The sequence below is a fragment of the Pseudophryne corroboree genome, chromosome 4 (assembly GCF_028390025.1).
Source record: "Pseudophryne corroboree isolate aPseCor3 chromosome 4, aPseCor3.hap2, whole genome shotgun sequence".
Classification (NCBI taxonomy): domain Eukaryota; kingdom Metazoa; phylum Chordata; class Amphibia; order Anura; family Myobatrachidae; genus Pseudophryne; species Pseudophryne corroboree.
In genome coordinates, this window is record NC_086447.1 from 540295784 (window position 1) to 540321376 (window position 25593).

Genomic DNA, 25593 nt, shown 5'->3' on the forward strand with positions numbered 1-25593 from the left:
GTACCAGTGCCACTTACACACATAACGCCCCCTGTAGCGGTGACGATTAAACACGTAACATCCCCTGTAGCAGTGACGATTAATCACGTAATGCCCCTTGTACCAGTACCGCTTACACATGTAACACCCCCTGTACTAGTGGCGCTTACACATGTAACGACCCCTGTAGCAGTGACACTTACACACGTAACGCCCCCTGTAGCAGTGACACTTACACGTAATGCCTCCTGTACCAGTGCCGCTTAGACACGTAATGACCCCTGTACCAGTGATGCTTACACATAACGCCCCCTGTACCAGTGCTGTTTAGACACCTAATACCCCCTGTACCAGTGCCGCTTACACATGTAACACCCCCTGTAGCTGTGCTGATTAAACACGTAACGCCCCCTGTACCACTGCCGCTTATACATGTAATGCCCTCTGTAGCAGTGACAATTAAACATGCAATGCTCCCTGTAGCAGTGTCGATTAAACACATAATGCCCCCTGTATCAGTGCCGCTTAGACACGTAATGCCCCCTGTACCAGTGCCGCTTACACATGTAACGCCCCCTGTACCAGTGACGATTAAACACGTAACACCCCCTGTATCAATGCCGCTTACACACGTAACGTTTCCTGTACCACTGCCGCTTATACATGTAATGCCCCCTGTAGCAGTGACAATTAAACATGCAATGCTCCCTGTAGCAGTGTCGATTAAACACATAATGCCCCCTGTATCAGTGCCGCTTAGACACGTAATGCCCCCTGTACCAGTCGGGCTTACACATGTAACGCCCCCTGTACCAGTGACGATTAAACACATAACACCCCCTGTATCAATGCCGCTTACACACGTAACGTTTCCTGTAGCAGTGACGATTAAACACGTAACACCCCGTGTACCAGTGCTGCTTACACACGTAATGCCCCCTGTACCAGTGACAATTAAACACATAACGCCCCCTGTACCAGTGCCGCTTACACATGTAATGCCCCGTGTACCAGTGCCCCTTACACATGTAACGCCCCCTGTACCAGTGCCACTTACACACGTAACGCCCCATGTAGCGGTGACGATTAAACACGTAACATCCCCTGTAGCAGTGACGATTATACACGTAATGCCCCCTGTATCAGTGCCGCTTACACATGTAATGCCCCCTGTATCAGTGGCACTTACACATGTAACAACCCCTGTACTAGTGGCGCTTACACATGTAACGACCCCTGTAGCAGTGACGATTAAACATGTAACGCCCCCTGTACAAGTGATGCTTAATGCCTCCTGTACCAGTGCGCTTACACACATAATGCCCCCTGTAGCAGAGACAATTTAAACATGTAACACCACTGTACCACTGATGCTTACACACGTAACACCCCCTGTACCAGTGCTGTTTACACATGTAACGCCTCCTGTACCAGTGCTGCTTACACATGTAACACCCCCTGTAGCAGTGCCGCTTACACACATAACACCCCCTGTACCAGTGCCGCTTACACACATAACGCCCCCTGTAGCAGTAACGCTTACACACGGTACGCCCCCTGTAGCAGTGACGATTAAACACATAACGCCCCCTGTACCAGTGCTGCTTACACATGTAACGCCCCCTGTACCAGTGCCGCTTACACATGTAACACCCCCTGTACCAGTGACGATTAAACACGTAATGCCCCCTGTACCAGTTTACACATGTAACGCCCCCTGTACCAGTGCCCCTTACACATGTAACACCCCCTGTACCAGTGCCACTTACACATGGAACACCCCCTGTAGCAGTGCCGTTTACACACATAACACCCCCTGTACCAGTGCCGCTTACACACATAACGCCCCCTGTAGCAGTAACGCTTACACACGGTACGCCCCCTGTAGCAGTGACGATTAAACACATAACGCCCCCTGTACCAGTGCCGCTTACACATGTAACGCCCCCTGTACCAGTGCCGCTTACACATGTAACACCCCCTGTACCAGTGACGATTAAACACGTAATGCCCCCTGTACCAGTTTACACATGTAACGCCCCCTGTACCAGTGCCCCTTACACATATAACACCCCCTGTACCAGTGCCGCTTACACATGGAACGCCCCCTGTAGCAGTGACGATTAAACACGTAACATCTCCTGTAGCAGTGACGATTAAACACGTAACGCCCCCTGTACCAGTGGCGCTTACACATGTAACATCCCCTGTACCAGTGCCGTTTACACACATAATGCACTCTGTAGCAGTGACGATTAAACAAGTAACGCCCCCTGTACAAGTGATCCTTACACACGTAATGCCCCCTGTAGCAGTGACAATTAAACATGTAACATCCCCTGTACCACTGATGCTTACACACGTAACGCCCCCTGTACCAGTGCCGCTTACACACATAACGCCCCCTGTACCAGTGCTGCTTACACACATAACACCCCCTGTACCAGTGCCGCTTACACACATAATGCCCCCTGTACCAGTGCCGCTTACACATGTAACGCCCCCTATAGCAGTAACGCTTACACACGTAACGCCCCCAGTAGCAGTAATGCTTACACATGTAACGCCCCCTGTAGCAGTGACGGTTAAACGCGTAATGCCCCCTGTACCAGTGCCGCTTACACACGTAAAACCCCATATACCAGTGCCGCTTACACACGTAATGCCCCCTGTACCAGTGCTGCTTACACACGTAACACCCCCTGTAGCATTGACAATTAAACACATAACGCCCCCTGTACCCTTGCCGCTTACACAAGTAACGCCCCCTGTACCAGTGCTGCTTACACATGTAACTCCCTCTGTACCAGTGCCGCTTACACACATTATGCCTCAATCACACATACACACACACACTGATACGCACACCACATACACATATATATACATACGCACACACATACATACTGTACATACATTACACACATACGTACACAATCACACATATATACAGTATACACAGATACTGTATACACATACACACACTCACTCTTTCCAGACACTTACCTAAGGAAGTCTGGCTGGCCGGAGTTGAAGCAGCTCATTCTCCTGCTGCTGCCTGGCCCTGTCTATCTCCGCCCCTTATTCCCATATAGATCCGCCCCCTTTGGATCCACCTGGCCACTGAACTGTCACATAGGGGAGGGGGAGAGGAGGCTTTGTGCTGCCAGCGCCTCTGTATTTTATAGAGTGTGACAGCAGCCGGCAGCAGCTCATCACAGGGATGCAGAGCAGGGAGAGCGCCTATCCAGTCTGGCACCTACCTGCACTGCATCCCTTTGCTGAGCGGCTAGCGCCGGGCCTGCGATGGACCTTACATCAGTAGTGGGGAAAATAATGGAAACACTGTTAAATTAAAGAGTTGTGTAATATCTCAAATCCAGCACTTTACATAATAACAAACAGAATGTATTTACTGGGGGAAGTTCTTGCAAAACAAAACATATTGACTTTTTAAATGGGTGACTAAAGAAATAGATCAAGGAGGGTGTGTAAATGCAACTAATCTAGGCTTTAGTAACTCTTTTGACACGGTTCCACATCGCAGACTGCTAAATGTATTCTAAGATGGTTGAATTGATAAGAACTTAGTTACAGGATAGGAAATAGAGAGTTGTGGTAAATGGAGTGTATTCACAGGAGGGAAAGGTTACCAGTGGTGTAACCCAGGGATCTGTACTTTGATCAGTGCTTTTAAATATCTTTTGTGGGTACATTGTAGTAGGGGTAAAACAAATGATTGAGGATCTTGGCCCTGATTCAGTACCGATCACATCTGAGATGCATTCACATTTGCCCATTTTTCAGGGTAGTGCACACACGCAGACCTCTTTCTGCGTGAGTGCACCTCTAGCGATGCATTTGCATCTCAGTGATGCGAATGCATAACAGTGATTGACAGGCAGAGGCTTTTGCAGGGCGGTCAGGGGTGGCAATGTGGGGGCTTGGCGTAGGAAATGGGGGTGGGTTCGGGGCTGCGATGGAAAACATGGCTGTGGCCTTAACTGTCTTTGCAGCCAGGCTGCAGAGGCAGGGCGGCTTCCCTTAAACAGTGATGCAATCATATTTGAATTGCGATTGCATCGCTGCCAGACATTAACATTCTGGGAGGTCTTGCCCTGTGCTGGGCGGCCCCCAGCATGTGATCGCAAGCAGTTGCAGTTTTGCTAATTTATCAAAATTGCAAATCATGCTGAATAGGGTCCCTAGGTAGTCAAGAGGTATGGTCACAAATGTGGCAACTGCAATGTAATGTAAAAAAATGCAATATCATGCAATTGGGTCTCAAAAATCCAAAGGATAAATATAGTATCACTGGTATTATAATGAAAACTACAAAGCAGGAAATAGATTTAGGAGTCAAAATTTCAGATGACTTGAAGGCAGTTAAGCAATGCAGCACAGCAATGAGAAAGGTAGGCAAATCAGATTTTTGGTTGCATAGGAAGAGGAATCAGAAGCATTAAGAAAGTAGTAATAAATAATGCCACTGTATAGGTCATTGGTACGGCCTCATCTAGAAAACTGTGTTCAGTTCTGGAGGTCATTTAGCCAGAAGGATATAAAGACATTAGAGACCGTACAAAGAATGGCAACTAAAATGGTGCATGGCCTACTGTACATCACAAAACTTATCAGGAAAGACTAAAAGATCTTAAAATATATAGTTTGGAGGAGAGAAGGGAAAGAGGACATGATCGAAACTTTTAAATATTTTAAGGGTTTTAACAAGATACTAAAAGGAAACATTCTCCAGAGCAAGAGGTATTAGTACATGAGGACATTCACTGAAACTGGAGGGAGGTAGGTTCACAGGAAATTTGAGGAAAAATTACTTTGCGGAATGGATAGTGTGTAAGTGGAACAGCTTCCCATCAGAGGTGGTAGAGGTTAAGACAGTAGAGCAATTTAAACATGCATGGGATAGGTTTAAAAATATTGTTACAAAGAACTAAGGATCAAATAGGGTTGAAGTACCAAAAGGATAAAACAAAAAGGACTAGATATGCCATCAAATTCTATGTTCCTATATACAGTATATAAAAAAGTAAAGAAAAACATAGGTCAGAGAGTGCAGCGGCTATTCCCATCATCCGTGCACGGAGCGCTGGCCACCCTATGCAACTGATCGTATGATTTAAAATTAAGCCCACTTATCCTCATTGGCTAATGATTAAATAAAAATCAGTGTATTCTGGTTGCTTCTTAAGTATGGTGTTGTTGGCTAACGCTCCTTTGTGTTATTAGTAAACTGGGAGTGTGGCACAGGGCAGTGATCTCACAAAGGCCTGCACTGCACTCCAGTCTAATAACTGCATTTCCCACTATGCCTCTGTCTGGTAGAAAATTCAGTGGCAGGGAGGAGGGGCATATTTGAAGGATAGTAAGCAAGGTCACATTCATTGGTTTGGCAGTTTTGTAGCAACGGCAGTTCAGATGTTTGAGCTACTAATACAGTAATCGCCTAGAAACATTTCCCCTTTATCTAGGAAGGGATGTAAGTCTCTTCTTATATGACTACGCCTGCTAATTGGTGTTGCTTGCTGACTGATGTCTTAACACTTCATGTACTGTGACTGCCCTGATTGCACAGTTTACATTATTTTACAATTTATGTGCAAATAGAAATTGATACTTGAATTACTGTGCAAATGGCAAATCTGTGAAATTTCCAAATTGGCAAATTACCCATGTCTATTGGTAGGCAAGTCTTTTCTCAAATAAAACAATTTCATAGTTTTTAATTTAGTCTATTTTTATGTATTGATTGATCTATCTAGGAGGGTGATTCAGACCTGATCGCACGTAGGCGTTTTTTCTGCAGTGCTGCGATCAGGTAGTTGCCGCCTACAGGGGGGAGGGGGAATTCGCTGTGCAGGGGAGCGATCACTTGTGCAGAGAGCTGCACATACAAAAGTGTGTGCAGTCTCTGCACCGCTCAGGACTTACTCTTCCACTGCGATGATCCAGCCCGGAGCTGACATCAGGAATCCTCCCTCGAAACGGCTGGGCACGCCTGCGGTTTCCAGACACTCCCTAGAAATGGTCAGTTGACACCCACAAACGGCCTCTTCCTGTCAATCTTCTTGCGAACGCCGGTGCGATCGGTTTCTTCGTTAAATCCGTCACTGTCTGGCGATCCCCGTCGCCGGCGGACAACGTGCCTGCGCATTGCGGAGCATATGCATGCGCAGTTAAGACCCGATTGCACCGCTGCAAAAAAAGCTAGCATGCGATCCAGTCTGAATGACCCCCTAGATCTGCATATACTTTGTATACTACGTTAAAATGTAAGTGTAACTAAGTGTGACAAAATAGTAAAGAAGCTGCAGATTAGAAGTCAGTGGTCAAGCAATTTGTTAGTACTGTTGTAGTTTACATCACAAGTCCCAATTACTATCACAAATAGTAGCTTTTACATATGTTCTCCTATTAGATAGCACAGTATGATTGAGCACCAGATGGGTTCTAAACTCCTTTTATAAGCCTATAGACATGTGATCCTTGCTGCTTGGTTGCCTTATGTTCCAAGAACTGTGATTGGTCTAACTTCCCAGGAGGCATTAATTATTCATAAAATCTTGTGTGAATCTCAGCTGGCTGGCATATAAATTACAAATATTCAATACATATTTATTGTGGGTAATTTGCAATAATGTTTATACTATTATACACCATTCTGTTAGAAAGAAGCATTTTACAACAACAAATGAGCATGTAATAAAACGGCACATTATTTTACTACATTTCTTTTTCACTATATTCATTCAATTTTAATTAAGATGGAAGTTATGTAAATATTATGTAATAAATAATACAGTGACTCAAGTTTGGGAAAAAAATAATATTAAAACATACAGTATGAAAAGTAGTATCTTCCACAACAAAAGAACAGGAAGGCAACTAATCAATAGAGCCATTAACAATCACACCTTGACTTTTGTGAGTCTATATTAATGTTGGTTGACCGTTATTTACACTGCTGAGAAAGAATTGATTGGCTGACCTTGCATCCAGTGATAATGCTGTATCCCCAGTGATTTGATGCACATTTATCACATTGGTCTCCAATGGTGTTGGGAGGACAAACACACTGACCAGTTTCTTCATCACAATTATTCCCAACATGAGGGCAATCACAAGCTGTATGGAAGATAAAATCCACATATTAAAGAACAGCCAGGTTCAGACTCACTATACAACCTAGTGTATGCTATCAAAATGTTTTCATCATAAGAGAATTTAAGCTCTGTTTGCCAAAGCATTGAAATAAATTACACAATTTGCTCATTTATAAAAATCCAATTATCTTTCAATATAATAAATATTAAGTAAACATTAAGGGGCTGATGCAGAGTTGGAAGTAAATTGGGTTTAAATTATGCAAACATGAAGAGAAAAATTGTGTATTTCTGTACATATTTTGGCAGAGCCATACACAGTGGCAGGTGCGGGTGGGTGTGGCAAGCACCCAGGTGTGACACATGAAGATGGTGACACCAACATTTTGGCTCCTCCGCAGTGACAGGAGCCAGGTGCTGCATTGTGAAAGTCTCCTACAGCACCCAGCTCCTGTCATAGAAGAGGAGCCAACAGTGCAAGGAGGCTGTCTCCGGGAGTAGCCCAGTACAGCCCAGCATCTCTGGAGATCTGGGCACGCCCCTGGAGTGATGACTTTCTGGATCCCTGTGAGGCCACGCACCCTCTCAATATGACCACGCCCCTTTTTGCAGCGAACGGGGCCTAGCGTGCCAGGAGATCAGTAGTGCACACCGGGTGTGGTGACGCTTCTGGCCATATATCTTGAGATGTGTACTTTTTGGAATCAACTGCATATGCACCTACCGTAGAGCCTGATTCAGAGATATATACACGGTTTACACCCCATGGTTTACGAACATCTCTGATGTTTGTGGGGCTGTGCATGTGCAGAACAAGTCCTGCAAGATCACACACAGTGCCCCCAAGCTGCAGCGCCATTTGGGGGCGTTGCTGCAAAGAAAAGTTTTCATTGACCTACTAAAGCTTGACAAGCTGAGTCTGAGTCTAGTGAGCAAGAGAAAGCCTAAACAATTCATATAGATAAGCAGTGAGGACGGATGGAGAGCAGCTACTCATAGGGCAGAGTATGCAGTTGTGACAGTACTTCACTATGTACTGTATGTGAGATGGGACCAAACGGTTGATAGCTTTATTTGATCATAACACTTTGATTGTATATTTTAAAGTAGATGGAGTCAGTGCAAACATTATCATAGTGCAGCTGAACTTGAGCAAACTGGTGAGGTTAATAAGCATAAAGCAGCATTTACAGCATTGGGGAACACCAATTAAAATAGAGATACACTTATCAAGCTAAGATATAATAAATACAAGAATGAAGACTTTTGTGACATCATGTACTGGAATGGGCATAATGTAGAGATAGTGTTTAAATAGAGGAACAGAATGTGTTTCACATACATGTCATGGATAAAAGACCTAGGGGTAAATTACTAAGCAGCGGGTTTGCCATCTATTATAATCCGCTTGGCATAGGATTTCACTCTACAAAATCGGTATTTACTAAGTGTCAGTTTTCTGAGTCAATTTTAATCCGGTGGTGATACCCATTGTTTTTGCCATCGAAACCCCATCAGACTAGACATTTCCAACAGTTGCACTTGCTTTCAAATACAATGCCAAACCCAGATAACAGACCTGTCTCAGGCAGGCTTTGTTGATTTTAAAATATTCAAAACTGTAAAAAAAAAAAATTCTTGGGGCCCCACTCGCAAATTATCTCCTAATACATTTTTAACCAACCAACAGTCTACGATCTGGAAACTGTAATGTGAATCTGATGTCTATGGTTTATGTACTTCAAGTTTTTAATGGGTATGTAACATTAATACAATATTTTGATGTAAAGTTGATTCATTTTTTCTATCTTTTGGAAACAATTTAGGAAAGCTTGATTGTAATTTTCTTTCAAGATCAAATCAATATTATTTTGATCTATTGTCATGGGGCCCCTAAAAGGCTCGGGCCCATAGGCCAGTGTCTACTCTACCTATTTGGTAATCCGGCCCTGTACACGAGGCTTTACAAAATTATATACTGTACATTACACTGGTGTCTAAAAGGACACTGGTTGATTCTAATCGCTCATTAACAGGTTATTAATAATAGTTGAAAGACGATCTCAAGTAAAATAATATTCTATAAGCTAGAAACACTTATTGTTACCAAATCATATTTGACAGTATTTTACATGCATAAAAAGTACTTTATTCTGAGGTATCTCTAACTTTTTCACCAAATGTTCCATCATGATTGGTTCATTAATCAAGTAAATAAGGTTTCAATAGAGAATGATTGTACGTACGGGTACATCCTCCTTCTTGAAAGTCATAAAATCCACGAGCGCAATGGTCACACTTGTCACCGGACACTCCAGGCTGACAACGGCATTGACCTATATCATCACAATCAAATGATTTGGAACCGAAGGAGTTGCAGTTACAAGGAATACATCCCTGCGAGAAAACAGGGCCATACGTCTGTGGCTGAGATGGAGGAGAACAAAACAATTATTAAAGTTATTTAAGTAAAATAAATTAAATAAAGAGAGAAATATATTTTGATAAAGCATTGGTAGAAAATGTACAGTACTTCTAGGGTGGATGAAGGCTATGAGATTTTTTTTGTTATTTTGCACTGTATGTGTCCTATTGCAGCAGTCTCTGCATACATGTGACGTAAGATGCAATAATGCCTGAGATTTCACTAACAGTTATTGATGCTACTACAAAACATAAAAAGCCATCACAATGGTAACAACATAACAACGTAAAACATTCAGAAAAATGTAGGTCAATGGTTTGCACTCTATAAACACAGCAGAACATACACCACAAAAATGAATATACAGAATCGTTCTACGTGTATGTAGATAGTCTGACCTAGTTGCATATTCATCAACCTTATTTTAGCACATATACTGTAGGTTAACTGCAAAAAAACAATTATATGCTCCATCCCATAAACAGTTTAAAATAAAATAGATTAGATTTTTTTTGTAATAAACACTTTTGTTGGGTGTAGCAGAATGACATATATTTTTCTAAAAATTATTGTCTAAATTTTAACCACCTCCAGCCCCTTTGTTTTTATACTAATTACCATACATACTTCTCTAATATGTTTTGAATATTTATATTTTAATCTTTGTTTCATTCTATGGGCTCAATCCAATTAGTCATGGGTGTGAGTAAATCCAGCTGTAATTTACAGTATCAAACTTGCAGATTTTTAGTCACAGGGTGGTGAGATTGGGCTGCTGCAACACCAATTTGCCACCTTTGTGGGTACTTGAATTGAGCCCTAGTTGTTAGGTTTTAAGCCATAGTTGTCAATTGAGTCCTAATTGTTAGGCTTTAAGAATTTATAATGATCTCCCCTGGATAACAGATTTATATAGCCAGAGTGGATTGTGCAAGGTATAATTACTGTAGATTGGTCTACTCTAGAGTATAATTTATTAATGGTTTAGTTAGTAACTTATTGGTTTTATCATTTGTCAGTGTATGGTATCCTATGCTCATTTAGATGAACTATTTTATATTTAATAAATGTGGAATTGCATGAACATTTGAGCTACAATTTGCTCATTCATGAGATCAGAAGCTTGTGCAGCCTTCTTTTTTTTTACCCCATTACCATTTGAGATATTTGCGCTACTCCCAAAAAAGGCAGCTGCATTTTCTAGACTTTGGATCCATGAAAAAGCGCCAAGTTCTTGGCAATCTCTTTTTGTGACAAATGATAATTACCTGTAGATATGATCATGCAAAACAATGTCATCTCAGCAGGTACTGAATGCTGCATTTTTTCCCACTAGAAGCTCACTGGTACCAAAGATTCTTGTATATTTTCTGCTTCCTGTCTCTCCATCCTTTTTAATAAAATCCATTAATGTATTTGGATGACTTAGAGGAGGTGTATCAAATATTGGAGAGAGATAAAGTACCAATAAGCTTCTGACATTTTACAGTCTTGAAAAATGACAGAAGCTGATTGGCTGACATTGTATCTCTCTCCAAGATTTGATAAGTCTCCCTGACAATGTCTATTTTCTTATATTGTCTGCAAGTTACTTTAAAGAGTATGATGACTTGTATGAAGAAATGTACCCCATATAAAAATCTGTGGTTAAGCCATTGCAGTGGTTTCGTTGATAGGATTGAAACACATTACATGCAAAGACTAGCCTATGTAGGCTGCTTTTATAATAAAAACAAGAGTCTTATTACCCCAATTATCAAAAAAAGGACATACTGTAGATTGATCGCTGGTATCCCAGTGCACATCTTTGAGGACAATCTGTTTTGTCTTACAGATAGCGAAAACAAAGTACATACAAAAATTACAGTTAATGGCCTATAACTTTTCACAGCAGTTTGAGGCTGACCATAATGATATAGAGTATTGCAATGTGACAGTCATCTTCCAAGGGATTCTGAAGTTAAACACTGACTCTAATCCAATGCTAAAGAGGGTAAACTGAGGATGAAAAAGTACCATAATTCCGTTAACCTAAACAGACATGGCATATAAAAAAGAGCAGAGGTTATGAAGATCTCTTCACCTTGCTAAGTACTGTACATTGTACAATAGAAGCAATGATGATGCTAGGGATAATGAAGTAAAGAAAATGAGTGCTTATGCATCTTTATCTAACTTTTTTTGGTTAAAAAAAAGCTGTCAGTTTGCAGAGTCTGGTGACATAGGCTGCTAAATGAAATAATTGTAGCCTTATTTTCAAAAACTGCATATGAAGTATCAAGCAGTGAAAATTACCTAGATGCAACTGCAATTAAGTAGGCACATCATAACGGTACCAAGATCACTGCCTCACCAACCAAATATTAAACATCTAATACCTCCTGGAACCAATAAAGCAATAGATCTTAGTTCTTCATCATCTACAAAATGTTGATGTGTAAGTATAGTGAGCATCATTCTGAATTGGACATAGTGGAGATGTCTGGTGCAGTGGTGCAGTGTTTTTTGTATGCATATGCATCTGAGTCACAGTGCGCATACGTCCCTGTAGTGTTCCTACCAAGACCCAGTTCAGATTTGGACACACCATCTCTGAAATGGTCCTAGGCAGTGAATGGAGGTAACTGGGGGTGAATAAAAAGACCCATGGAGATGGTGCATCTTATGGGAGTGTCGTAGGTAAGTTGCTGAAAGCAGTTGTGTACAGAGATGCTCAGCCCTTCACATAGGAGGCCATACTCAGATGGAGAAACTGCACCTGCCATACAGTAGGTGCAAGTTTTATGGTGTGATTAATGGTGTCAGTTGGCATCTCAGTCCTTGCACATTCGGATGCACAGATGTCCACCAGAGAGGTGCTTTGTAGTGCATTAGTATAAAGACCCAAAAGTGGCTTCCGCAAAAGATGCATCTGACTCAGCAACTACTACTGGTGGGGCCCATGGCCAGGGTCGGACTGGCCCACAGAAGAACAGGGGAAACCACCGTTGGGCCCCACTGCCTCTGGGCTCTACTCCTCCTCTAGGGATCAGGTTCCAGACTCTATCCTAGTGCACTTGAATTATGCATTATACTTATGTTACATTATATTTTACAAGAATATGGATTATTATGTATTTACCAAGGGGCACAGAACATGTACTCTGTAATGGTTAGTCAAACCTCTGTGGTAGCTGGCCACAAACTTAAGCATGGGCTCCTAATACAGCATCCCCCCGGTGGGCCCTTCATGCTCCAGTCCGACACTGCCCACGGCTTTTGAGAACCTAGCAAGATTTTATGCTTGTGGTCTACATAGGACAGCGTCTAAACATAAGGTGCACATATATCATGTAGTCTTAAGCTGGGTATACACTCAATTTTGCGCATATTAGGCAGTGTGTATGCCCGATATGCGCATGCCAGCGGTCACTAGCGATGTTGTCAGGTTTGATGTGCTACACATCAAACCAGACGATATCTCTAGCAACACCATGTATGCTAATGAAGGACAGAACCGCAATCATTCCAGCCTTCATTAACATCACTCAATGTGTACCCAAGCTTTGTGATATATCGGCTTGTTACACATTGCTCCAGTGTGCACTCAGCTTTACTTTTTTCGCACAGCTGAAACAAAACTGCAAGATATAAATAAGATGCATGCATAAGTATATTTATATTGCATTAAAACAATAAAATTCCTCAAAGTGTGCAAAAGTCCTTCTTGTCTAACCATGCTGTACAGATGTGACTCACAAATAACACGATTTAATTGAAAAAACAAAAAACACGGAAACAAAATGAAAGCCCACACACAATGCTAGAGATACTTAAATGTTATGATGTATAAAATGAAAGGTATGCCGATAACACTGTTATTTTGTAAACTATTACCCATTATTTGCCGTGCATTAGCAGTGAACTCCACTCCATGCTGTAAAAGAGTGCACAAACAATTACCAGAACAGCTGGTTTGTAAGCACCACGGGGACAACCTCTTGATGTGGGGAAGCTCCCTCTTCTAGGTGGAGCCTGGATATTTGGGGATTTCCGAGAGGGATCTTTTATCTCATATACCTGCCTTCTGTACTCGCAACGTTTCCCAAAAAACTCTGGTTTACAGATGCATCTCCCTGTAATGTCACAGCGCTGGGACATTGAGCCACTGATGCTGCAGGTACAAGGCAGACATACCTGCTTCTCAGAGTCCCACCAGCAGTTTGGCTTTTGAAGTGAAAGCAGAAAAGCATATGATAAGTATAAGAAACAGCAGAGGAATACAAAAGAAATGGACTAAAGGACATATTGTTATGAAATGGACTTCTGACTTTCATGTAGTATATTACTAGACAAAACACTATTGTAGAGTGAGTATTACTGTATGTAGTAGATCTTGTGTAAAACCAATCTGTGCCTAAAAAGTAGGTGTATGCCTGTGCCCCTATACAGATTTGCCTGATCTTGTACCTGACACTTGCTTGGACCTTGAGGTGCATAAAATTGTCTGATATCTGTTAATCTACAAACACTTGAAAATCAAAAACAACTATTATTCCTTTTTTTAAGTCATCAATTTACAGTTCAGTAGTTCTTATAGCAATGTCTGCTAAAGAAATCCCCAATATGGTTTACTGCGCTGTACAATACAAACCTCATATTAGACAACTTGTTACTATTAAAACATTTTACAAAAGGCCCTTCACAGTGCTTCTTCTTATATGCCCATTAACCCTTGTAAAAATTGAGTACTCTTTAGTCATTAAAGCTCTCCTCCAGTCAGTGATTTGAAGAAAGCACTCAAACATCTTGTACTATTCAGCTATGTGTACCGGAATGGTTTTCTTGCATTAATCAAAGCTTATGTTACAGAAAAAGCTCCAACTTCAGATGATAGACTATTCAAACATAGCACAAGTGAATAGCAAAGAAAATCAGAAGAAAACCGCTGGTTTTGTATGATAGGTTCTGTGAAAATAAAATGCTATGAATAAAAAAAAAAAAAATCAAGTTTATGTCAGAAGAATGTAAAATGTTTCTGAAATGCATTATGATAGGAGAACCATTTTGGCATCCTAATTAAGTGAAAATCAATGCATAAACCATATCTGGAAAGATCAAAATACAGGAATAGTATTTCTGAGCAAGAGGCTGTCATGTTATGTAAACCCAAGACCAGCAACTAAAAGCTGATGCGGTTAATCATAAACAAATGTGTTTTATAAAATGTTTGTGCCCTAGCTCTGTAATTCACAGGAGGTCCACTGCAGATGTTGGGAGAATACAACAGCCTGTAGTGCAACTCTAAAACTAGACATACGCTATACAATTATTTGTCAGATAATCTGTGGTTGGAATGAAAATCTGGTAATGGATGAGAGCAACTGATAATCGACCATTTGCTACCAAACAGTGGAAATTTGACAAAACCTGTCGGTGATTTAACCAATTTGTATAAACAACAGTTTTTGTCCATTTTCCAGTATTTGGTAGCAAATGGTCGATTGTCAGTTGCTCTCATCCATTGCCAGGTTTTCACTCCAACCACAGATTATCTGACAGATAATTGTATAGTGTATGCCCAGCTTTAGCATAGGTCAGGCATGTCCAAACTGCGGCCCTCCAGCTGTTGTGAAACTACATATCCCAGCATGCCCTGACACAGTTTTGCTGTCAGAGAATGCTAAAGCTGTGTCAGAGCATGCTGGGATGTGTAGTTTCTCAACAGCTGGAGGGCCGCAGTTTGGACATGCCTGGCCTAGGTATACACTATACAATTATATGGCAGATAATATGCCAGATTTAGCTGGTTGGAATGAAAATTTGATAATGGATGAGAGCAAATAGCAATCGACCATTTGCTCCCAAAAACTGCAAAATGGACAAAAACAGTCGTTCATCCAAGTTGGATAAATTTGTGTTTAGCCAATTTGTATGAACAACAGGTTTTGTTAGTTTTCCAGTGTTTGGGAGCAAATGGTCAATTGTCATTTGCTCTCATCCATTACCAGATTTTAATTTCAACCAGCTAGATCTGGCAGATTATCTGCCAGATAATTGTATATTGTGTACCTAGCTTTAGCACAGCATGCAAGGATTTCATAAAATATGGTTGGTATATTGTATAAAAGAGATGGTTCCTAAATCACTGCAGGTAGACAAACTGAATAGGCCTATTACATAGACATATTGTACACTGTTAATGAGGTAATACATTGGATATGGATACAGGGGCATAGCCAGAACTTTGTGGGCCCCATAGCAACATTTTGAAGGGGCCCTGTCCAATGATTTTAGATAGACATTTCTCTGCAGCAGTTGTTAATTTTATGTCCTATAATAGTGCCCTAGTTAATTTTCTGAACCATAGTAGAGCCTTATTTAATGTTATGCCCCATAGTAGTGCCCTAGTTTCTTTTATGAATCGCAGTAGTTCTTATGTTCACCCTATGTCACGTTTTGGAGCTGCCAGTACACATTATGCTGCACAGTACCCCCAATTCACATTACGATATATAGGGCTCCCTGCTCATATTGTGCCTCATTACAGTGCCCTGTTTCATATTACTGTATATAACATTAAAATGTCCTCCAGTTCATTTTATACCACACTACAATGTGCAGGTCCAGGGGCGTACCTAGATATATTGCAGGCCCCAAGGAAAAAGTTTGCAAGGACCCCTACGTACCACCCAATGGCGATAAATGTATATAGCACATGTAACTTTGACAGGGAAGGTGGGCCCCTCTCAGCTCTGGGCCCCATAGCAGCTGCACTGCCTGCACCTATGGTAGCTACGCCCTTGTGTAGATAGTAAATTGACAGTCAAATATTATGCATGAGTTAATGAGTTTCACGAATAGCATTGTATTTTTTATTTTGTTTTTTACATTTACTATTGGTTGACTTACTGAAATATTCTAGATGTAAAAACTTACCAAGCACTCATCACACTGGCGCCCAATCACATTTCTTCTGCAGTCACATTGTCCGGTCTGAGGATTGCAAGTAGTGGATGTAGAACCATTGACATTACAATTGCACTCTGTCAAAAAAAAGGAGGCACAAATAATTTGAATACAATCTATTATGTATGTTTGAAACCCCACACTCTGTTGCTGCATTATTAGCTAGTTAATTAACTAACTAAACAAACATAATTTTAACTATCTTCCTTCCATTCCCTCCTCTAGAATACACTTCCACACTCAGAATCTCATTCATCCTCTCAAATTTTAAATGTGATTTAAAAACCTATTTATTTTTATTGAGGCCTAACACTCCTCCTAAATATCCAACCTCTACACTCACTAGCTCTGGCTTTGCTCTATTTTGTGCCCACCTATAACCCCTCAACAATGTAAGTAATTGACAATGTAAATTGTAAGTTGTAATTGTACGTATATAATATATGAACTTTTCTATAACCGTTTTATGTTATCAACTTTTCTACTTTTTGCTAATCTAGTTGTATATTAAATTCCATTTGCATGGCACTATGGAAACCTTGTAGTGCAAAAAAAAAAAAAAAAAGATATTAAATTAAGTTTGATCATGTATTGCCAATTTTTGCACAGACTTCGCAATGAGTTCCATCAAATATGTTGGGACAGTTGTTCAAAAACAATTTTCATATTATTTCACAGATTCTCAATCGGATTGGAATCTTTGCTCTATTTGGGCAACACCTGAAAATATATTGATCTAACTTCAATATATATGTATTTAACTTCATTGAGACTATTACAATTTTGTTTGGGTCATTGTCTTTCCAGAATATACATCTTCTCCCAAGCACTAAGTCATCTGTTGATTGCAGTAGGTTGTCCTAAAAGGTGCAGCTATATCTTGCTCCCTCTATTTATCCATTTTAACAAGTTTTGGGACCATGAACTGTCCCCGTGCCATTAAGCTCCAATCTCAATGCACCATGCTTATGGCACTGTTTCTGGGAGGATGCTTAGTGTTAGGCTTGTCAGAATGTTCCATCTTGGTTTCAGCAAACCACAGAATCCTCCTCTAGTTTGTAAGTGTGCTTGTAGCAAAATACAGGTGAGATTTTCTTCATAAAAAACTAGCTGTGTCAGATCAGAGTTGCGTTAGATCACTTGGCATCCTATTTAACAAATGACCTTGTTATACAGTACTATAGAGAGGTTGCCAGCACAGGGACCTGCCAAGTGCTTAAGTTCAAAATGCCTGGCCCATTGGAAGAGGAGATGTGGGCCAGGAAGAATGCTCACAGGATCCCTGATGCTGGAGTAGATGGCTCAATTGAGCATGGTTAGCTATGCCAGGCTTTGTAGATTCAAGCCAAGCAGATTACTATGTGTATGACTGAATATGGTGCTAGCTGCAAACCAATCATAGATGTTGGTTAGCCATCCAATCAGAGCTGGCCATGGTGGACCAATTGCTACTTGTTGAGTCATGACTCCACCCACTCACAGTGGCTTATATTACCTACTGCAAGTGTGAACACAGGAGTTCATCAGTGGAGAGGGGCAGAAAAGAAGAAAAGAAGAACTGCTAGAAGGAAGAAAGAAAACCGAGAGAACATGCTGCAATAACAAGGTCAGAACAAGGAAGTCCGGAAACACATTCTTCCTAAAAGAGCTTACTATTGTCTGCCAGGTGAAGGATCTGGGATAAAGGCTTTATGGGATGAAAGAGGATCCCATGCTGGTTAAGCTGAGGAGCACAAACAAACATTGTGTGTAGGCCTAAGGCACTCTGTGTTATATGTTCTTCTGAATGGCCAAAAAGGTACTGCCTCAGTAGTTTACCCTTTAGTTTTTAGGCCACTAGGTCAACAGGGTGTTGACCTCTTTGATACCTAGGCACTAAGCCCATGCCCATGATAAGTAGTTCAGGCATAAGGCCCATGAGGAGTGATAATTAGTTTGGGCATTAGGCCCATTAGACTGCTATAATCTATGAAGTGATGCTATAAATTTAAAGAGTTGATTAAGATTTTATAATATTGTATTGTGCTGTATTATATTTTCTTGTGTTTAGCTCTGTAACCACATGAACACTACAACTGACCACACTAATGGGTCAGTTGTAGTGTTCATTGTTTAGGCTACTGTGGATGGGATATACTATCCTTTTAAATAGATGTAGCACAGCTGTAAAGGACTGCTTCTAGGTTTGTTCTGTGTAGGTGCTGAGATACAGTAACACATCCAACAAATTGACAATTGTGATACCATTAAGTATCATTTTTGTGTGTCTGTCTTTCTAGGCCAGTCTGTCTGATACACATGGGTGCTAGAGCAGACCATTGGTGTATGTCCTGATTGCATTCCGCTTTAGGCTATGTCTAGCTAATGCACATTGATATAGGACAAACTCAGGATGTAACCTATAGGCCAGATGTGTTGTGAGGATGGAAAGGTTGACAACTGTCACCTTGTTGTATGACAGTTGTGTGTCTGAAGTGCTTGCTCACTGATAACGCTCCATTCTAGCAATTCAGTTGACAGTTCCCTTCTCTGTTGTCTGCGTCTTGACATTTTGTGATTGCCTTGTCCTCACATCTTTTTCTTACTTAGACAATCATCTGACCTGTTTTCCAGGACCTTCTGTAACAGCTCAGTGGACTGTATATGAGAGCGGTGGAGTTATGGGGGTAATTCCAAGTTGATCGCAGCAGGAAATATTTTAGCAGTTGGGCAAAACCATGTGCACTGCAGGTGTGGCAGATATAACATTTGCAGAGAGAGTTAGATTTGGGTGGGTTATTTTATTTCTGTGCAGGGTAAATACTGGCTGCTTTATTTTTACACTGCAAATTAGATTGCAGATTGAACACACCACACCCAAATCTAACTCTCTCTGCACATGTTATATCTGACTCCCCTGCAGTGCACATGGTTTTGCCCAATTGCTTTCAGAATTCCTGCTGCGATCAACTTGGAATTACCCCCTATATACAGTACTGTAAGTGCACGATTGCAACTCACCTCAACTCCACATTACTTCATAATATGAATACTTTGTTTTGGAGGACAGGCTGTTCTAGACATTCTTATTTTATCCATAATCCTTTAATTTTTTGTTAGTAGTCATCTTACCAAGAGGTATAATTATCCATCACTTTAATTGTACACAGGTATACTGTACTTTAAGAAATAAATGATATAAATTAAAGCATTATTTATAGAAACCCTGGGTATACAATAGAAAAAGATGTGTCCTGTTTTTCTTAATTCACATCAGTTCACATATATTGCTTATATCTTCATATCCCTCACCTGTTTCTGCTTTGTCTACTACAAATAATGAAAAACAGAACATAGACAGGAGGTTGCATTGCGCAGATGTTGCAATGAAAACAAAATAAGCATATTAAGTGCTTGACTAGTCCATGTGCCTGTGTTTCTGGGAGATTTGTGAGCCAAATTAAAGAGCATATAGTGTAGCAAGCTCTAATTTAGCAAAGAGGAATTAGACTGTACATGAACAGCATGGCTTGTCATATTACTTTTACTTATGTTTAGCTGTATTCATTTGTGTTGTTTGTTCAGCCAACCAAGCTTTAATTGTAATTAACTAATCTAAGTGAGCATGTGATAAAAAAAAATATTATTATAAAATACTACTGAAGTGCCTACTAAATGCTTATATACTTTTCTAAAAAAAATACTTTACTAGTTAATGTCACATATTTTTGTAATTATGATTTCACACTACTATAGAAGGGCTACTCACGCTGACAGTTGCTTGGTCCGAGAGCTTCTCCAAAATATCCATCTGCACATTTGTCGCAATATTCCCCAGTAACACCTGGCTTACATATACGACAGGCTCCTGTCTCAATGTCGCAGCAGCCTGGGGCTGAAAGGTCAAGGTTGTCATTGCATTCGCAGGGTTTGCATGATCCACCTGGCACAAATGGCTGGCCAAAAAACCCGTCAGCACATCTGAAAATAAAGAAAAAAGAACTCAGTCAAGCAATATAAAACTGACATAAATAACCCAAGATAAGTAAATAAATGTAGTGTAATGCAAGTAAATAAAATGAAAAAATATGCGTTTTAGTGTCAGTTTGCTTACTAGGAAAAAAGTATCATTTTTTCATTCCATTTAAAAGTAGTAAATCTTTTAGGTAGGTGTTTTTTCACATATGTAATAAATTGGAGAGTGATTTTATCCAGTTGTATTTAATGTTTATATTCTTTAAAAACACATTTTTATATAATTATCTATATAATAATCTGCTGAGGTATGTCCTGTGTACAGTATGCACATGCTACCCATCCAATGGCTCCCACTGCTATGAAGACTACAAAGATGGGACAGACCAAGCAGGAAAAGCGAGGACCTGTTGGGCTGCGATAAGCTGGTTAAGTGAGAAGAAGTGACAGAAAAAAAGCAGGGGTGGCGGGACAGAACAGCAGTCAGAGTGGAGGGCAGAGCAGTGGATAAGAGGGGGGGTGAAAGCAGGGACAGAGAGGGACAGAGCAGCAGAAAGAAATAGAGAGGAAGAACAGATATATAAAAAAGTAAATAGGTAAGGACAGAGTGGGTGGCAGACTGAATTACCCTTACTAGTATATTAAATGTAAATTATATAAACTATTCTTTGCAAAGTGAGATGCCTCCACAAACTAGAAAAGCGACTTTATAACAACCATTATCTATAAAAAAAAATATATGTCCCTTTTTGAGTTTTTCTTAAAATTCCATTAGGTTTAGACCAGAGGCGGACAAACTACATAACTGGTGTCGAAGTAAAAAATATTACATACACACCAAATACAAACTCCAAACAGATGGGTCGCTGTGCGTGCACATACACGCAGCGTGCACAGCGATATATGGTAGCATACGCATTCACACAGACAAGCCACAAAGATATATTCAACACATATTTCATACAACACACAAATTAAACATGTCAAGCAGCAGACATTATAATGTATTTATATAAGAGAGTTATAACTAGAGATGAGCGGGTTCGGGTCCTCGGAATCCGAACCCCCCCGAACTTCACGCTTTTTACACGGGTCCGAGGCAGACTCGGATCTTCCCGCCTTGCTCGGCTAACCCGAGCGCGCCCGAACGTCATCATCCCGCTGTCGGATTCTCGCGAGGCTCGTATTCTATCGCGAGACTCGGATTCTATATAAGGAGCCGCGCGTCGCCGCCATTTTCACACGTGCATTGAGATTGATAGGGAGAGGACGTGGCTGGCGTCCTCTCCGTTTAGATAGAGAGTGAGACACTTGATTTACTGGAGCATTAGGAGTACTCAGAGAGTGCAGAGTTTTGCTGATAGTTATACTAGTGACCACCAGTTTTATTTATTATTTAATATAATCCGTTCTCTGCCTGAAAAAAACGATACACAGTCACATACCATATCTGTGCTCAGCCTCAGTGTGCTGCGTGATAATATCATCTATGTATATCTGACTGTGCTGAGTAGTGCTCACTGCTCACACAGCTTAATTGTGGGGGAGACTGGGGAGCAATTATAGCAGGAGTACATATTTAACAGTGCACACTTTTGCTGCCAGAGTGCCAGTGTGACTGACCAGCAGTGACCACCAGTATATTGTCTGCCTGAAAAAGTTAAACACTCGTGTGGTGTTTTTTTTTTTTATTCTATATATAAACGCATTCTGCTGACAGTGTCCAGCAGGTCCGTCATTCATTATATTTCTATCTTCATTATACTAGTAGTTTAGGAGTCTGCAGTGCTGACAGTGTCCAGCAGGTCCGTCATTATACAATATATACCTGTCCTGCAGTAGTGATATATATATATATTTTTTATATCATTATCATCCAGTCTATACTAGCAGACGCAGTACGGTAGTCCACGGCTGTAGCTACCTCTGTGTCGCCAGTCGCTCGTCCATAATTGTATACCTACCTGTGGTGGCTTTTTTTTTCCTATCTTCTTCATACTAGTAGTTTAGGAGTCTGCAGTGCTGACAGTGTCCAGCAGGTCCGTCATTATACAATATATACCTGTCCTGCAGTAGTGATAAATATATATTTTTTATATCATTATCATCCAGTCTATACTAGCAGACGCAGTACGTTAGTCCACGGCTGTAGCTACCTCTGTGTCGGCAGTCGCTCGTCCATAATTGTATACCTACCTGTGGTGGTTTTTTTTTTTTCTATCTTCTTCATACTAGTAGTTTAGGAGTCTGCAGTGCTGACAGTGTCCAGCAGGTCCGTCATTATACAATATATACCTGTCCTGCAGTAGTGATATATATATATTTTTTATATCATTATCATCCAGTCTATACTAGCAGACGCAGTATGGTAGTCCACGGCTGTAGCTACCTCTGTGTCGGCAGTCGCTCGTCCATAATTGTATACCTACCTGTGGTGGTTTTTTTTTTCTATCTTCTTCATACTAGTAGTTTAGGAGTCTGCAGTGCTGACAGTGTCCAGCAGGTCCGTCATTATACAATATATACCTGTCCTGCAGTAGTGATATATATATATTTTTTATATCATTATCATCCAGTCTATACTAGCAGACGCAGTACGGTAGTCCACGGCTGTAGCTACCTCTGTGTCGGCAGTCGCTCGTCCATAATTGTATACCTACCTGTGGTGGGTTTTTTTTTTTTCTATCTTCTTCATACTAGTAGTTTAGGAGTCTGCAGTGCTGACAGTGTCCAGCAGGTCCGTCATTATACAATATATACCTGTCCTGCAGTAGTGATATATATATATTTTTTATATCATTATCATCCAGTCTATACTAGCAGACGCAGTACGGTAGTCCACGGCTGTAGCTACCTCTGTGTCGGCAGTCGCTCGTCATCCATAAGTATACTAGTATCCATCCATCTCCATTGTTTACCTGAGGTGCCTTTTAGTTGTGCCTATTAAAATATGGAGAACAAAAATGTTGAGGTTCCAAAAATAGGGAAAGATCAAGATCCACTTCCACCTCGTGCTGAAGCTGCTGCCACTAGTCATGGCCGAGACGATGAAATGCCATCAACGTCGTCTGCCAAGGCCGATGCCCAATGTCATAGTACAGAGCATGTAAAATCCAAAACACCAAATATCAGTAAAAAAAGGACTCAAAAATCTAAAAAGTAAAATCGTCGGAGGAGAAGCGTAAACTTGCCAATATGCCATTTACCACATGGAGTGGCAAGGAACGGCTGAGGCCCTGGCCTATGTTCATGGCTAGTGGTTCAGCTTCACATGAGGATGGAAGCACTCAGCCTCTCGCTAGAAAAATTAAAAGACTTAAGCTGGCAAAAGCACAGCAAAGAACTGTGCGTTCTTCGAAATCACAAATCCACAAGGAGAGTCCAATTGTGTCGGTTGCGATGCATGATCTTCCCAACACTGGATGTGAAGAGCATGCGCCTTCCACCATTTGCACGCCCCCTGCAAGTGCTGGAAGGAGCACCCGCAGTCCAGTTCCTGATAGTCAGATTGAAGATGTCAGTGTTGAAGTACACCAGGATGAGGAGGATATGGGTGTTGCTGGCGCTGGGGAGGAAATTGACCAGGAGGATTCTGATGGTGAGGTGGTTTGTTTAAGTCAGGCACCCCGGGAGACACCTGTTGTCCATGGGAGGAATATGGCCATTGACATGCCTGGTGAAAATACCAAAAAAATCAGCTATTCGGTGTGGAAGTATTTCAACAGAAATGCGGACAACATTTGTCAAGCCGTGTGTTGCCTTTGTCAAGCTGTAATAAGTAGGGGTAAGGACGTTAACCACCTCGGAACATCCTCCCTTATACGTCACCTGCATCGCATTCATCATAAGTCAGTGACAAGTTCAAAAACTTTGGGCGACAGCGGAAGCAGTCCACTGACCAGTAAATCCCTTCCTCTTGTAACCAAGCTCACGCAAACCACCCCACCAACTCCCTCAGTGTCAATTTCCTCCTTCCCCAGGAATGCCAATAGTCCTGCAGGCCATGTCACTGGCAATTCTGACGAGTCCTCTCCTGCCTGGGATTCCTCCGATGCATCCTTGCGTGTAACGCCTACTGCTGCTGGCGCTGCTGTTGTTGCTGCTGGGAGTCGATGGTCATCCCAGAGGGGAAGTCGTAAGACCACTTTTACTACTTCCACCAAGCAATTGACTGTCCAACAGTCCTTTGCGAGAAAGATGAAATATCACAGCAGTCATCCTGCTGCAAAGCGGATAACTGAGGCCTTGGCATCCTGGGCGGTGAGAACCGTGGTTCCGGTATCCATCATTACTGCAGAGCCAACTATAGACTTGTTTGAGGTACTGTGTCCCCGGTACCAAATACCATCTAGGTTCCATTTCTCTAGGCAGGCGATACCGAAAATGTACACAGACCTCAGAAAAAGACTCTCCAGTGTCCTAAAAAATGCAGTTGTACCCAATGTCCACTTAACCACGGACATGTGGACAAGTGGAGCAGGGCAGACTCAGGACTATATGACTGTGACAGCCCACTGGGTAGATGTATGGACTCCCGCCGCAAGAACAGCAGCGGCGGCACCAGTAGCAGCATCTCGCAAACGCCAACTCTTTCCTAGGCAGGCTACGCTTTGTATCACCGCTTTCCAGAATACGCACACAGCTAAAAACCTCTTACGGCAACTGAGGAAGATCATCGCAGAATGGCTTACCCCAATTGGACTCTCCTGTGGATTTGTGGCATCGGACAACGCCAGCAATATTGTGTGTGCATTAAATATGGGCAAATTCCATCACGTCCCATGTTTTGCACATACCATGAATTTGGTGGTGCAGAATTATTTAAAAAACGAGAGGGGCATGCAAGAGATGCTGTCGGTGGCCAGAAGAATTGCGGGACACTTTCGACGTACAGGCACCACGTACAGAAGACTGGAGCAACACCAAAAACGCCTGAACCTGCCCTGCCATCATCTGAAGCAAGAAGTGGTAACGAGGTGGAATTCAACCCTCTATATGCTTCAGAGGTTGGAGGAGCAGCAAAAGGCCATTCAAGCCTATACAACTGAGCACGATAAAGGAGGTGGAATGCACCTGTCTCAAGCGCAGTGGAAAATGATTTCAACGTTGTGCAAGGTTCTGCAACCTTTTGAACTTGTCACACGTGAAGTCAGTTCAGACACTGCC

At 41.5% G+C, this 25593-nt stretch overlaps 1 protein-coding gene across 8 annotated transcripts in view; it reads right to left on the bottom strand.

The window, feature by feature from the left end:
• LAMA2 (laminin subunit alpha 2) overlaps positions 1 to 25593 on the bottom strand; it is a 1276598-nt gene that overhangs the window by 513485 nt on the left and 737520 nt on the right. For 6 of the 8 annotated variants that reach the window (XM_063917337.1, XM_063917331.1, XM_063917333.1 and 3 more), the window contains 5 exons: positions 20222 to 20433; positions 16444 to 16550; positions 13468 to 13731; positions 9347 to 9527; positions 6986 to 7122 (listed from right to left, as the gene is read on the bottom strand). In XM_063917337.1, coding sequence (XP_063773407.1) covers positions 6986 to 7122; positions 9347 to 9527; positions 13468 to 13731; positions 16444 to 16550; positions 20222 to 20433 — 901 coding nt within the window. The remainder of the gene's footprint in view (positions 1 to 6985; positions 7123 to 9346; positions 9528 to 13467; positions 13732 to 16443; positions 16551 to 20221; positions 20434 to 25593) is intronic. The other 2 variants (XM_063917336.1, XM_063917335.1) reach the window with 1 other exon arrangement.